The 15,072-nt window shown below is 37.9% G+C and overlaps 1 protein-coding gene across 3 annotated transcripts in view; it reads right to left on the bottom strand.

Annotated features, from left to right (window-relative positions):
- Window positions 1–15,072, bottom strand: part of klf12b (Kruppel like factor 12b) — a 76,158-nt gene that overhangs the window by 39,261 nt on the left and 21,825 nt on the right. For 2 of the 3 annotated variants that reach the window (XM_088644464.1, XM_088644466.1), the window contains exon 2: window positions 9,018–9,107. In XM_088644464.1, the coding sequence (XP_088500590.1) occupies window positions 9,018–9,083 (66 nt within the window). In that variant the 5' untranslated portion in view covers window positions 9,084–9,107. Of the gene's footprint in view, window positions 1–9,017; window positions 9,108–9,403; window positions 10,104–15,072 lie in introns of those variants that run through there. The other variant, XM_088644465.1, reaches the window with a different exon arrangement.

The following is a 15,072-nucleotide window of genomic DNA, read 5'->3' as shown; positions in this document are numbered from 1 at the left end:
GGTGAATTATTCTTATTTTATACAACATTTTATGCAATTAGTAGCTATAATGGTGGATAGTTTCATTCTTACTTTGTTGTATTTTGCATGCGATATGATTTGCAATAGAAAAAGAGTATATTATCTTCATATACAGTATTAGCTATGTAGGGAAGATTTGGTCATGCCAAAACACATTCCAGTAAAACTTTAGAGCACTACAACAATTGCCATGATTCAGCTTTTAAGAGGAATAACCTGCAGTGCTGCACAGGGATTGTGAGATCTGTGGTGAATCTACTGCTGAAGTATTTTTAACATCAGGAGAGAAAAGTGAGTCCTAGTTATAGAAACAGGAAACCACCAGCATGCAGCAAGCCAGTCTCCCATAGAGCCTCATATTTATTATTTATAGGATAGCTAGTCTTTGTGGTAACGATTCTGTGATGGAAATTATTAAGCTACTGCATGTAATAAATTGCAGCCTCTCTCTTACTAGAAGAAACTTTTTCAAGGAAAGATATTTTACTCTTGTACTTTTTATTTAAAAGGATGATGTTTAGTTTTATTGAGATTTATGAGGTGCACAGGTTTTTAATGTAGTTCCAACATTTGTGCCCCCTGACCTTATCTGAACAAAATTGTAAAATATTTCCCATGTGCAAATACAAGAAGCTGAAGCTGCTTAATATTTTCCTCAACAAATGCCACACTTTTAAAAGATTCTGCAAAACAGAAACATAAGTTCAATCATTCAAATCATCCTAAAGAGTTTTAGTACCATGGCATTTCAGCATATCATTCTACAATAGTGTCACAGGGAGAGACAAAAGAGTTTGAAATCACAGTTGGAGTACACCAAGGATCAGCACTAAGTCCTTTCCTTTTCATAAACATTATTGACACACTGACAGAGGAGGTAAGAACAGAAGTGCCTTGGGAACTCATCTTTGCTGATGATGTGGCACTGATGGCAGACTCAGAAGTAGAACTACAGGAGAAAGTGTTCAAATGGCAGAGGAGTCTGGAAAAGGGTGGACTGAAAATGAATGCAGAAAAATCTGAAATAATGGTAATGGAGAGAAGAGGAGATACTATGACCAATGTTGAGGAGACAAATGGAGGAAAACTGAAACAAGTTGATGACTTTAAATACCTTGGATCAAACTGGTAAAGGGAGGAGAAACACTGGAGGCAGTAAAACAAAGAGTGAAAGCCGGATGGAACAAGTGGAGAGAAATAACTGGAATAATCTGTGACAGGAAAATTCCCAGAAAGTTAAAGTGCAAAATGTACAAAACTGTGATTAGACCTGTACTACTATATGGAGCTGAATGCTTGGCAGTTGGAAAGAGGGAAGAGAACTTGATGAGAAGAACTGAAATGAGGATGTTGAGATGGATTCTGCAGATTTCAATGAAGGATAAGATCAGAAATGAAGAAGATGCGAGAGGCGAGGTTACGGTGGTATGGACATATCATGAGGAGGGACGTTGAGGAAGTAACAAAGAGGGTAATGGAATTTGAGGTGGAAGGTAACAGAGGAAGAGGCAGGCCTAGAAAGAGATGGATAGATTGTGTGAGAAAAGATATGGAGGTATGTGAAGTGAGTGAGGAAGATGTGCTCGACAGAGACAAATGGAGAAGAGCAACAAAAGCAGCTGACCCCAGGACAGTCTGGGACTAAGGCTGTGAAAAAGAAGAAGAAGAAGATTCTACAATAGTGTCACAGCTGTGAAGAAATATGCCCCCCTCCAGTATAATGTTCTGAAAAAATCAATTATTTACACAGATGTAATTTAAAGTTAGTTTTTAGTCACAAGATAAAATAAAAAATTCAATTGCTGATTGTGGAACCTTCTTCAAGTGTGAACTACACAACCAAAACATTTTGTCCTTCTCTTTCTTCTTATTATTACTTTTCAGAGTGGTATTGACCATAGTTTATTCCTTTATGACCATACAAGTCCCAATAAAATCAAAGTGCTACTGTACTGTACATCCTGTAGCTATAATACATCTATTATTCTAGTATGCATACATATCCAACAAATGTGCTGATAAAAATGTGTCTTTTCAAGCCTGATAATTATGCAACATTATCCAATTAACAGTTTGAATATTATATTAGAAAAGGAGGTGATTTTCCTGTAGAAAATCTTAGGCCTCATATCCATTCCTCTTCCACACCCCAGCATGAAATGGAAGACAGCAAGACAGCATGTTTGCTAAGAGGTGTGTTCTTATGAAGCTTCTTGTGGAAAGGTGATGTCTGAAACATGGAAGACACAGAGGTCTGCATGTTTTAATCACACAGCAACAATGCCACCGCTCAGCGAAACAGAGAGAGAGAATGAGCTCTAGGTATATTGCTGGAAAAATCATTGCAGCCTGAAGTCACTGAGGATTTCGGGCTCCATCTTTCAACCATCTCGAGACTCCAACAGTATCACCAACCGACAAGAAGAACCTGAGATTGATACAGACCTGGACAACCACATGTAATGACAGAATCTCAAAGTTCACTAGATTTGATAGACCACCTGAAGGATTACATCAGCACAGCAGCAACTACAGCTTCTCAAACAACTGGGCATCAAGGAGGACCCCTAAGCCCTGTTGCAGTTATTAGACACTCATGTATGTAGGGTACCTGACTCAAAAGCACAATGTGACCTTTTAATCTGCTTGTCAGAACATTTTTATATTGAGAAAGTTTTTATAGCCCTAAATCATGCTGTTTACTGTGTTCCTACATATTTGTATTTCAATACAAGTATGCATGCACATGATACATTACACAAATTACAATTACTTTCATTGTAATGTACACAACGCCTAAGGGGGGTTCATTTTTCTCACTGCTTTTTACTTCATAGTTGTTTCTTAAATGCACAAATGGAGACAAAATAGTCTGATTATTACATTTGTGAAACAGGAGCATCTAATAAGCATGTGTGTGTGAGTGCTTAAAGGAGCTGCTAAAATTTCCTTCATTTCCATAATCCGCAGCACTAATCGCGTCTAAAGAAAAAAAAGGATTATTTCTGTATGTTCTTTCAGGGCTTCTACTAACCTCTTTCCTAAACTGTGAACAGCAACAATTTGCTTCAGTAGGGAGGCACCAGCACAAAAGCTATATTTAAAGGCTAAGCTTCCTCCTTAAAAAGTGAGCATTTATCATATACATTTCTGGGGGTTTGTCACACAATTATTTGGTGGTTAATGATCTGTTAATGAATAATTATCACCAAAGGAGCCTCCAGGTTGCCCTGAGAACTGTGTTGTCCTCCAATACTGTCCGTGCATTGCTGAAGGAAGAGTAAAGAAAACTGTTGCTTTGCTTTCAGAATGTCTTACATCATTAAGCTACGTACTGTACTGTAAGTGCAAATGAAAAAATGTACATCCCACTTGCAGCATTTCTTTTCATCCCTTCACAGGAATTTCTGAAAATGTTAAATGCTGTAACATGACAGGGGCCATACAGAAACTCTGTCCTGCTACAGAAATTAAACTCTATTTATATATAAGATCACATACAGGACTTCAGTGCAGAATTCAACGACATGACCCTTGTGACTGTTATACCCGTCCTTGCAGGAGGGCTGTGGCATAGGCTGGTTCTGCTGCAGCAGCTGTCCTCGCCTCTTCCACCTGTCACTCAGGCCAGTTGCTGTGGAAACGCAATCAGACAGGAAGCTTGCTTCACCTGTGGGTAATTACCTCCTCCCCTGTGTCCTAGTAAAACAGGCTATTTAAGGTCTTATTTAAGGCAGTGCTTAAAAGTTAACACCTGAGCCTTTCAAACCCTCAGTCCTCTCTTCCTCTCTTCCTCTCTTCCTCTCTTCCTGTCTTCCTGTCTTCCTGTCTTCCTGTCTTCCTGTCTTCCTGTCTTCCCGTCTTGAGCTCTGTTTGAACCCTCAACCCTACCTTGTCTCTCCCTGTCTTGACCTTGTATCTCAGACTTTCCCTTGGTGCCTTGAACTGTAATTTACAAATCTTAATGAGCTGTGTTATGAACCTTTCTGCTTACTCCTGACCTAGGCTTGTGTATCTCCCTTTTGTGCTTTAATTTATTGCCACCAGTCTTTCAACCCTGCCTGCATCGAATATGGATCTGGACTGGGTTTGACTGACACTCATCTTTTCTCACACACCTCACTGTTCTCTTTTGCCTTTCTGGTCCCATACCCGGGTTCATTTACAATACCTTGGAAAGTTGTATCTCGCCATCTTAAACAGTGATACCTTAGAGTGATCAGGACGGATAAAACAGGCGGATGCTACAGTTAGAGTTGCTAAAAAATGAGATACCAAAGCTATTACTCACTAAAAAAAAGCATTAGTTTGCTGCTTTTACTACAGTAGTTCTTACCTGTATTTATGGAGATGTACTGGCTCCGATGGCTCCCTTTTCCTAAAAAAGCTTTTTTGCTTGTGAAAACTGACTTAAAACTATTTTAATGTTATAAAAACTTCTTTTTTTGTAGCTGGAGAGCAAATGTTTTGTCACTTATTTGTCCATTCATGTATACGTTGTAGTTAAACAATCCTGCAGAACATAATTCTCCTCTGTTATATTGTACTGAAGTACTGTACAGTACTCTACAAAGGTCAACAGCATATTTATTTTACTGTTGCTGCTGTATAAATCCAGTAAAACACCAAAAATTGGTTTTTATGGTATGTACTAAAGTGAGCTAGTAAGACCTCATAGGTAGCAGAATTGCTCACAGTTCAGGAAGAGAACAACATGTATAAATGTTTATTGAATGTTAAGGTTAATTATTTTGTTCTTATTTTGCATTTTATACAATAGAAACAGAAAATACAGACTAAGACAATAAAGACATTTTGTTGATTTAATTCATAAACATTAGACAATATAGGGATGAACAGTGGCTGGAAGAACACTGTCACAAAAAATTGCTCAGCCCCCTGTGTGTTACCCTAACGATGTTTTCTCAAGCACTCCCTCAACTTAAGTGGCTGCCAAGAGTATGTTTTAGTGAGAACTATCCATCCATCTATTTTCTAACCACTTGATCCAGTACAGGGTTGTGGGGAGCTGGAGTCCCCAAGAAGCAACAGGTGCAGAGTGGAGTATACCCTGGACAGGCTGCCAGTCCATCGTGGGCAGATAAACACACACGCACCAGGGACAATTGTACAGAAGCCAATTAACTTGCCAGTGTGACTTTGGACTATAGGAGGAAAAAACACCCTGTGGAAACCCACACAAACACAGGGAGAACATACAAACTCCACGCAAATAGCACCCCAGGAACTGAACCCAGGTTCCCAGTGCCCATTGTGCCACCAAACCTCTGAAAGTGAGAACTAATTTGTTCTAAATTAAAAAAACAGTATATAATCTTGAGATGTGTTGAACCAAACCCACGCAAATTAAAATCTCGTAAAGGCAATATTACCTGAACATACTGCTTTCATGAGCTTGTGCATATTGACTCCTCTGACTCAAAAGTGAGTCAGAGGAGCCTCCCCACATGTCTTTATTCTCTATGTGAGAGAATTATTCTCTCTGTTTTCGCTATGAACAGCTGGCTATTTCAAAATGAGTGGGTATATAACCCCCCAAAAAAACCCAGTGCTTCTAAATGTATATGAAAGAAAATCTCATGTAACTATTGAAGCAATAGTTCTTTTTGCACCTGTAACAGGGCTCAGTGTGCAAGATCCCATTACAAAGCTCTGAAAATAAAAACACTCGCAGTAGAGACTCTGATCTTGTGAAGTAGCCACTGGCAGAGTTCTCCAGAGTCTGAGAGCTGCTATGAGTGCAATGTCATCAGCTAGAGCTGCACTGTAAAGGCTGTTATGCATCCAAACTATGTTCTTTATGTGTAGTATGAAAAGGAATTTTTTTTGGTCTGTACTTGCCATAAATAACTCAAGATATTTTTCCTTTCATTCATTTATTTAAATGTATTTAATTAATTTAAGTAGTACAATGGGGTGCATTCCATAATAATGAGTGAGAATTGTTTTAGTAAAAAAATAATGTTTTGTATGACTAGATACCAATAATTTCACAAAAAATATTTGACCTAATTCCTGTTTTTACCTAGTTTCCTTAGCTGTAGACATTATACATTATCTTTTATATTATTATATTATATTATATTATATTATATTGTATTATATTGCCCAATGATATACAAAAATAATGCATTGAAAATTGCAACTTCAATTTTTAATTTATTAAGTTAATTGTAGTTAACAAACTAAACTAATCAAAACTAAAGCATCCTACAGGAGTCATAATTTTTAAGTGAAAATGTAATCCATTAATTCTATCTTTAGATGGCAATAAACATTTTGACTCTGAAGCCCCAGTCTACTACTGAAGCCCCTTAAAGGGCTACTGCATGGTTTCTATATGCAGAAGCAGTTACCACTTACCACTCCAGTTCCTTACTAGTATTAATACTGGATGCTTTCCGTTTATGTTGTTTTTTTCACTTTATGCAGAACAATTTTAATAAAATGTAAAAATATGAAATGGCACAAAGAACATACTGATGCTCATGTAACAGTTAGTCTTTATAAATCCTATTTCAGAAAGCCCCCCCAGATACACAGACAGTGTATTTCTGTTTTATTTTAAGTGTACTTCTTTTCTTTTTATATACAGTACGTGTAAACTATTTGTTAGAATATAGTGATAATGACTGTTCTCTGTATTGTTTCCATAGAATATCATACATTGTATAAATGTCTGACCTCTTGTAGACAGCCCCGTACAGCACATAGGCTTAAAAAAGCTAAGCTATCCTGCAAAGTGGTCCTGTCTGTAGAGTCTGATGAGCAAAATAAAGATGGTAAAGACAGCTTTAAAAGGAGAACTGAAAAACTTTTACTCTTTTTCATAATGATGGATGTTCTATGGGAGTAATGTCAACAGAAATGGAAAATTTGCTAAACCTCACAAACCCCCGCTCTTTCGCTTTTGTGTGTTTCCTCTTCCTTCAGTTGGCTAGCTGCTAGCTCAGTGTTCACAGCATTCATTTATTTAGGTCTGCTTCTAAGTACAGTTAATTTTCCAAGCAGTTTCAAGTCAAATACTTAACAGGACAGACCATTTAGAGAAAGACTTTGGCTGGGAGCCATGCAAATGAGAGCCATGTTTAAGCTGTCTGAACTACATTTTATTTTTAAGAACATCTAGGTTAAAAGAACGAACATCAAAGCAGGGACTGTTTAGCACGCAGACATACAGTTAACAAATCATAAAGCACTAGTTTAAGGAAGCAGAATTATTCAAAAAGTCCTCAATTGTTATATATTTTTAGCATTGAAAATCAGCTCTAGAGAAAAGATTTTCAAAAAATGAGTCTAAAAATGGGAACACCACTAATTATAAAATACTTGAATGAGTCCTGAGGTGTGTAATATTAAAACTGAAAACCACTAGCACTATGGGAGAATTATCAGAATTTCTACACCTGTCAGCATCAAAAGCAGAAATGGTTTTGCATATACCACATGCTTAACTGCCTCATTGATAGGCATCAATGTTGTCTAGCATAATATAGCAAGATGATAGTACTCAAGCTATGCAAAGCACAGAATGTTTGCTTGAAGACTTGGAAAAATTGTAATAGAGAAAAAATAATATCTCAACCATTCATGTCGATTATAAAAACATGATATTTGTTTACGATCTGTGAGAACACCTAAGTGACACACTATTACTGTTTTATGCTTGCTATTTTTAAAATTCAACCAAACAATTTGCATCAGTATAATATCAATATTCGCAGGAAACAGTGAGCAACCTTAAAAATCTTGTGGTTTTGGAAATGAAAACTTTCACCTGAATGTATTCTTTTTTAAAACCATTAGATAGAAGTACAGCATTTGTGGTCCTGAAGCTGTGTTTTCAAGGGAACTATTTGAAACTATCAGTTTCGTTGTGCTCCCAGGTCCCTACTACATTCATAATATTAGGCGCTTTAAGAAGAAAGCTTGTGTTACTAAGCAACGTTCCCAGCATGTCAGTAACATTGAGTTTCAGCCATTGCCTCCAACTCACAGCTGGTAGGTTTATGACAACAACACCAGAATTAGGGAAATAAAAATCTCCTTATTTCAAGTTTCAAATTGTTGTAATATTTTTTAGAATAAAACATGTCTATGATGTCAAAAGAATCTTTTCAAGACTGTTAAAATGCTTTTATAGGTTAAGCTGGTATTTAATAAGCAGACTAAAAAAACAATAATATTTAATATACTGTTCCTCTATAGTTCTGATTATATTTGATTAAATAAGTAATATGTGATAAACTGTTGAGTAAAACATTAAGCCAACAAGTAATAAACTGCTTTCTGTGCCCACAGATGCATAATTTGCCAGTTTATGTCTCATGCTACATTGCCATGCTGTTTTTTCACAGGATATGAAATGTCACCGAGGTCACCAAAAAAGAAAATAAAGCAAGAGTTGACTTATTTTTCTTAGAATGAAACTATTTACAAACACATGTTTCATGTTAACCACAGGGGCTGAGGGTTTGGGATGGACTGTCTATGAGATATAACGGTTTCAAGGTTGTAAGTTTGTTTTCAGTGTCTGAATGCAATGATCAAATCAATTTTGCTTGTTGAAGATGAAGAGCCTAAAAGCATGTTATCTGTTGGGTCTTTGCTTCAAATTTAAAACAAAGCTATGTCAAGAAAAGCGATAGCTTTGATAAAGCCAGGCAGTCAGTAACATCGAAAGGAAGTGAATGTAAGGTATACTAGTATTAAACGGAGAGTAATTTTGTTTCCCTCGGGTGTTGTCTTTGTGATCTTTTTTGTTTTTGTGTTACTCTGCTTGGAATAACAGAATCATTCTGCAGCCTGTGAAGCTCTCAGAGCTGCTCAAACAGCAGAACCGCATTCCGGGTCCAGCTGTGCCTCTCCACAGTGCTGCAGCTTTGTAATGACTGGTATGAGACCTCTCCGGGGTCTGGGAATAATTAAGGGTATCACAGAGAGGAAAAGAGAATAGTCTAGAAAACACTGCTTACCCCTTGTTCGGATTCCAGAGGCTCTGCTTTGACTCTGACTGCCGGCATCCCGTCAAGCATTAACATTGTGTTCTAAATGGCGTCTGTGCTCTGCAAAGAAAACAAGAGGAAGGTGTAATTTATGTATTTTAAAACAACCAACATTTAAAAGACAGAAGGTGTGAGCAAATCCCCGAAAAAACTTTGATTATTATCATTAGTGCATTGGTCCAGGAAAATTGTGAAATCTTTGTTCTGACCTTCTTGGCAATTGCATTATTTTATCAGGTATGCAATTACTCTGATAATTGTTTGATGGGTGTTGAAAACAATTTTACATTTATAATGGAAGCCTGGAGACCTATATATGCAGAAAAGCATTTGCTGGAAGAATCTGATTAACGTACCACACATAAGGGTACAGCAATGGCGTCTGGACAGGCAGTTGAACCCACAGTCTTCTGGTCCACTATTCCCTGCTATTGTCTTAATGTTTTGTTAAGCACAGACTATTGAAAAATTATATTAGTAGGTTCACTTTTAATAAACTAAAACACAGTAAGCTGTATGTCTCAAATGTTGAACTACTTTTTATACTGTACAGGTAGTTCTCCACTTACAAAGTATGCCACTTATGACCACTGACGACAGCCATCCCCTTTATCATATTACTGTATAGTACTGTATATAATTTTCATGTCCCGGCGTTTGGTCGTAACGTCTAACATTGATGACATCATCAGCCTGCGCGACACCATGCTGCCGCATGCTGTTGTTTGGTTGGTTAGCAAGCAAATGGCTAGCAAGCAAAAAAGTGAGTGTTCGGGCCCAGTGTGCATTCAGTTGGCTACATTGTCAGCAACATATCACTCTGCAACTCACAACTGGCAACCCACTGAAGCTAAGCAGGTGTGAGCCTGGTCATTACCTGGATGGGAGACCTCCTGGGAAAAACTAAGGTTGCTGCTGGAAGAGGTGTTAGTGGGGCCAGCAGGGGGTGTTCACCCTGCGGTCCATGTGGGTCCTAATGCCCCAGTATAGTGACAGGGACACTATATTGTAAACAGGCGCCGTCCTTCGGATGAGATGTAAAACCGAGGTCCTGACTCTCTGTGGTCATTAAAAATCCCAGGGCTTTACTCGAAAAGAGTAGGGGTGTAACCCCGGCATCCTGGCCAAATTTCCCATTGGCTCTTATCAGTCATGGCCTCCTAATAATCCCCATCTATGAATTGGCTACATTACTCTGCTCTCCTCCCTGCTGAGAGCTGGTGTGTAGGGAGCGTTCTGGCACACTATGGCTGCCGTCACATCATCCAGGTGGAGCTGCACACTGGTGGGGGTGAAGGGGAGTCCCCATTACCTGTAAAGCGCTTTGAGTGGAGTGTCCAGAAAAGTGCTATATAAGTGTAAGCAATTATTATTATTAATTAATTATTACATTAACGTTAAGTGCAAAGTAGCACTGTTTCATTCATTTTTCATTATTTACTACTTTTAGTGTATTTCATTTTATAATTCCTACATTGTATTATTTTACCATGAGTAAAGAGCAAATTTAGTGAAAAAATGTAACCAAGCCATATTACACAATGTAGCGTTTATGCATTAATTCTTTATGCATCTGTATGGTTAGTGTAGTATCGCGATATACACGATCGTGATTTTTGACTTATGACGAAATTGACAGGTAGTCCTCAACTTACGACAGGGTCTACCCGTATATGAAATTCTTTAATTTGATACTTGAAATTTAATGTAAGATGTGACATTCTCTTGCTTGTCAATTCACATGCTTAATGATAATCTTGTACTGCATGTAGTGTACTAGGAAAAGCATATTATCTAAAAAATTATACAGGTGATGATAACTGTTAACCACATCCAGCCTGGGAAACAATCTGGTGCAGAAGACACAACCTTTTGAAGTGTTCACCTACTGTATGTTGCAAGTTCTGGGCTCAGAAGCCTGGGTTTGATATCTATAGGATAGTGTTTTTTTCCGTCTGTAAAACTGTCGACCAAGAAAATGGACCTGCATATGTACTGTGTATGAGAGCAGAGAGGAGTTTTCCCTCAAATGAGACAGCACAGGAGGCCTCCCGTTGAGGGGCTGACCTCACTCTGAGCCTTGCTCAGTCTCTGTGATCTGACGAGAGCTGAGGCCAAGGTGGTATGGCTACAGGCGCTGGAATGATGTCAGCACCTATTTTTGTCAGATAGCAAAAGCTGGATCAGCACTAGAGATGGAGAAAAACGTGAAAGAAGCAGGGTTCCAAACCTTGTCACAGTGTAGGAGTACAATACATATGTAAAAACACAAAAGAAGAAGAACTTTAATAAAAAAAGTAATTTTTAGCTTCTCTGTAAAAACAAGCACAAAAGGCTGTTTAAAACGCTTTCAGCAAAAGCGGAAGACAAAGGGTAGGAAATATGCACCAATAACTCCAGTTCAAAAATTGTTTGTTTTCTGTAGTTACAGTACACATATCTGTAGTACAGTAGTGAATGTTCTACAGAAACATGTATCATACTCTGCGCATCCAAAACAAATTTTGCAGGACAATACTGAAAGCAATGAACTACAGCTCAGAGGATAAAGCACTAAATTGTCATAAGGGGAATAAGAAAATTGCCAAATTTCTTATACAATGAAGCTATGAAATTACAACAAAGTTCTTAAAAATATCTCAGGAATTACATTTCAAGTTATATTTAGAAGATTTTGTAAAAGTTAACAATTTTCAAACTATTCAAAGAGGAAACAATTTCTGTCTCCAGAACATTTAGTACAGGTACTGTATATAGCCACCAAAATCATACATAAAAACAGATTTTAAAAAATTACATTTAAGATACACTACTATCAACTTTAGAATATTATGATCTAAAAAAGAAAATCACAAATGTCCCAAATAAGTTTACCGCTCTGTGTTTAAGGTCTATTTGTACATAAAGGTCTGATTAATTCACATTACCTCGAAACCTAACCCTTCCCAAGTCAAGCGTTGCATTACAGTATGAAAAATATTTAAATAGTCCTTTTCTGCACGAAACGGGTAGTAAATCATGCCTGTGGTGGAAGGAGAATCCTTGGCAGAGCCTTTCGACACACCCCAACTCCCTGCTCTGCTCAGCGGTGCGAACATCACATATAGGTCTTTGTTTAGATCAGAATGGGGGTCTGCGCCAGTATGCGAGCTGCAAAGGAGCGAGAAAAAAGAAAAAAACATCACGGCGGTGAAGCCTTCTTCAAACACGTGAAGAAGACTTCACAGCCGAAACATTATTTTTTCTTTCTCTTTTCATTGTCCAGCAGGGAATTCATCAATACTTGTTCCTTTGTTTAGAGCAGTTCAGCCTCATTTACATTAAGTTGTCTGTTTTGAGGTTGAGGAAAACAATATAATAATACATCTCAAAGCACTTTGTCTCCTGAAGTCATTTTGTAGTTAGATTTTTTGTGCATCTTGCTGTCTTGGGTTTTACTGTTAAGGGTGTTGGCTGCCTGCTGTAGGGTAGGACTGTAGGACCGACCAGCCTGGCATTTCAGAAGATGTAAGCTGTGTTGTAGTCAAATACCCAGAGAGAAGCAGCTTGTTTTCTTCCCAGTGCATACATATACAGAGAGAATATTTTTACAGCAGGTCCAGACATACTGTAACAATAAGTCCCCCAGGCTGCTTTGCTTATGGATAAAAAAGGGTCGATGGTTCATTTTTAAGACTGGGTGCTGGTTGAATATGAAAAAGAAGAGTCTGTCTTTAGTATGAAACAGAGAGTCTCACAGGAGACATATTTAATGTACTGTTGGAATCTGATTAAAAGTTAATATAGTTTTGATGCATCAATTGATGCATCAATTTAGAGCAGATAAAATACTTTAAGCAGTTCAACAATTGAGCACCTTTGTTATATATACAGTAATTAATAGCACCTAAATACAATAACTGTTTAATTTGAAGCCTTTTCTATTTTTTATATAATTTTGTGATATGTGATATTAATTGCTTAGTGATAGCATTTAACAAATACCTACTGTATAATGTAAAACATTGTTGTAGGTTCTTAAAAACAAGACAGTGGTGCCTCTCTTTGGTTGGACCTGAGATGATGTGTTTGCATTACAACCTTCAGTTTCTTCAAAATAAATCAATAATTCAGTCCCGTTTCAAACTGATTTTGATAGAGACAACAATCCAAATGCAATCCCAAATGTGCAGCTGACATAACAGAAACTACAAATACATTTGCAGCACACAGCTGTGTCTTTGCAGAATAGGGCCATATGAGCTAGTTACAACATGAGCATGTTCCCCTCAGCTCAAAATGTCCTGAAGTAACCCACAGGCTTATTATTCCAGAGCAACACAGCAAGGAATGTGGGTAAAGTAAACATGTTCTGAACATCTTGATGACATTCTACTCCTGGCACTGAGACGGTACCATTATTCGTTTTCAGAAGGTGTGGAAGCCACTTATCCTGAGACGTGACAAACCCCAGCAGGGGAGGCATCCTTTTGTCAGACAGTGATCACACTCAGGTAATGAACAATTGCGCACGTGGATTTAGGCCACAATGCATAAGGAGAAAGAAAACACCTCCATATTAATTAAAAGCAGATCCAGATGTTTTGTTAAAATGTCTTGATTTGTTGAATTGTTTAGTTTGAGGCTTTTCTGTAATTTGAATCTGTAAACGTCTTTGTAGATATATTTTGAGATATAAGTATGACCCTAGTAAATGCTAATGCGCCTTCTTCATTAGGAAGGATTTAAATTATGCTTTTCTGGTCTGTAGCCATAATCTGCAAGATCCCATGTATCTTAGAACAGCAGATAGCTATGGGAGGTTATCAAGGACTGTGTCTTACCCAGAGACATCCATTATGTCAGTCTGCACAATTTAAATTGAAGCACAGAAGTATGATTGCATTGAATAGCCTAGTTTATACAAGCAAAAGTTCCTGATACACCCTTCACACTCCTTAGAAAGCATTTTTTATGAAATGTGTCAAAACCTTGGAGAAATGTGAAGACACGATTTTGTGAAGTATAGCAAAATTGTAGTGTGCAAAATAAAAACTTCAGCTGAAAAAACTCTTTACTGAGATATTTAAAAAGACGAGCTATAACTGGACAAAAGTCTTTCTTTCTGTTCATACACAGTAGAACAGGGTAAGGTTGGTCCTTTTCGTTTTGTCCCTTCTGGACTTAGCTGACTCCAACGTCTCTGAAAAAAAACGTTCCTTGATATGATGTAAAGCTATTAACAACTCAAATGAGTTTCTCACTCCTTCGTTCTCTTTATGTATTCAGTGCCTGCATTCATAAGTCCAATCCATAGAGACTCACCTTACCCCAGGCACTGTTTCGAGAACTGGACACACAAGACGCTGTAGGCCGCCATTCAGCCCATTCTTGCCAAATCTGGGACCTGACCAGAATGGAGTGCGGCCTTTATTAAATTAAGGTTGGGAGAGGCCAGGAAAGCAGCTGTTAAATGGAAACGTTTTTAATAAAAATCTGGTACCTTACAGTGTTGTAGCAATAAATGCATAGATTTGAAATAACAAAATTATGAACAATTTTCATCCTTAACATTTTGATTATTATGAATGTAGCACTTTCAGGTTCATGTGTTTATGCACCCTCATCGCTGCCGCCTCAGGTCAGCCCCCCAGCGGTGGGGACTTGAACCCGAGCCTCCAGCATCACTCAACAGGGACCCAGCCAGCTGAGCTAAAGAGAAATCTCCCCTCAGCCCTACGGCTGAGGAAGGGCAGTGATGTCACCGCGCTGGCAAGCTGGCTCGCACAACCTGTAATGTCGGCCATATGCCTTATATTAATAACCCAATACAAAATACAAAAGCTGACTGCCCAACAGTGCTAATGAACTATTACCGCCTCCCGTGAAATTGTACAATTCTCCCACTTTATTAAAAGTCATAAAGAGGTTGACAACAAATTGTATTATTTTTTTACCTCTTTCTGTACAAGTAATCAATAACGTGAAAGATGACATCACCCAATCCATTAATTTAATATAGAAAAAATGTTGAATTAAAAGCCAG

The sequence above is a fragment of the Lepisosteus platostomus genome, chromosome 2, assembly GCF_059453375.1.
Source record: "Lepisosteus platostomus isolate fLepPlt1 chromosome 2, fLepPlt1.hap1, whole genome shotgun sequence".
NCBI lineage: Eukaryota > Metazoa > Chordata > Actinopteri > Semionotiformes > Lepisosteidae > Lepisosteus > Lepisosteus platostomus.
This window is presented reverse-complemented; position numbering and strand designations above follow the sequence as displayed.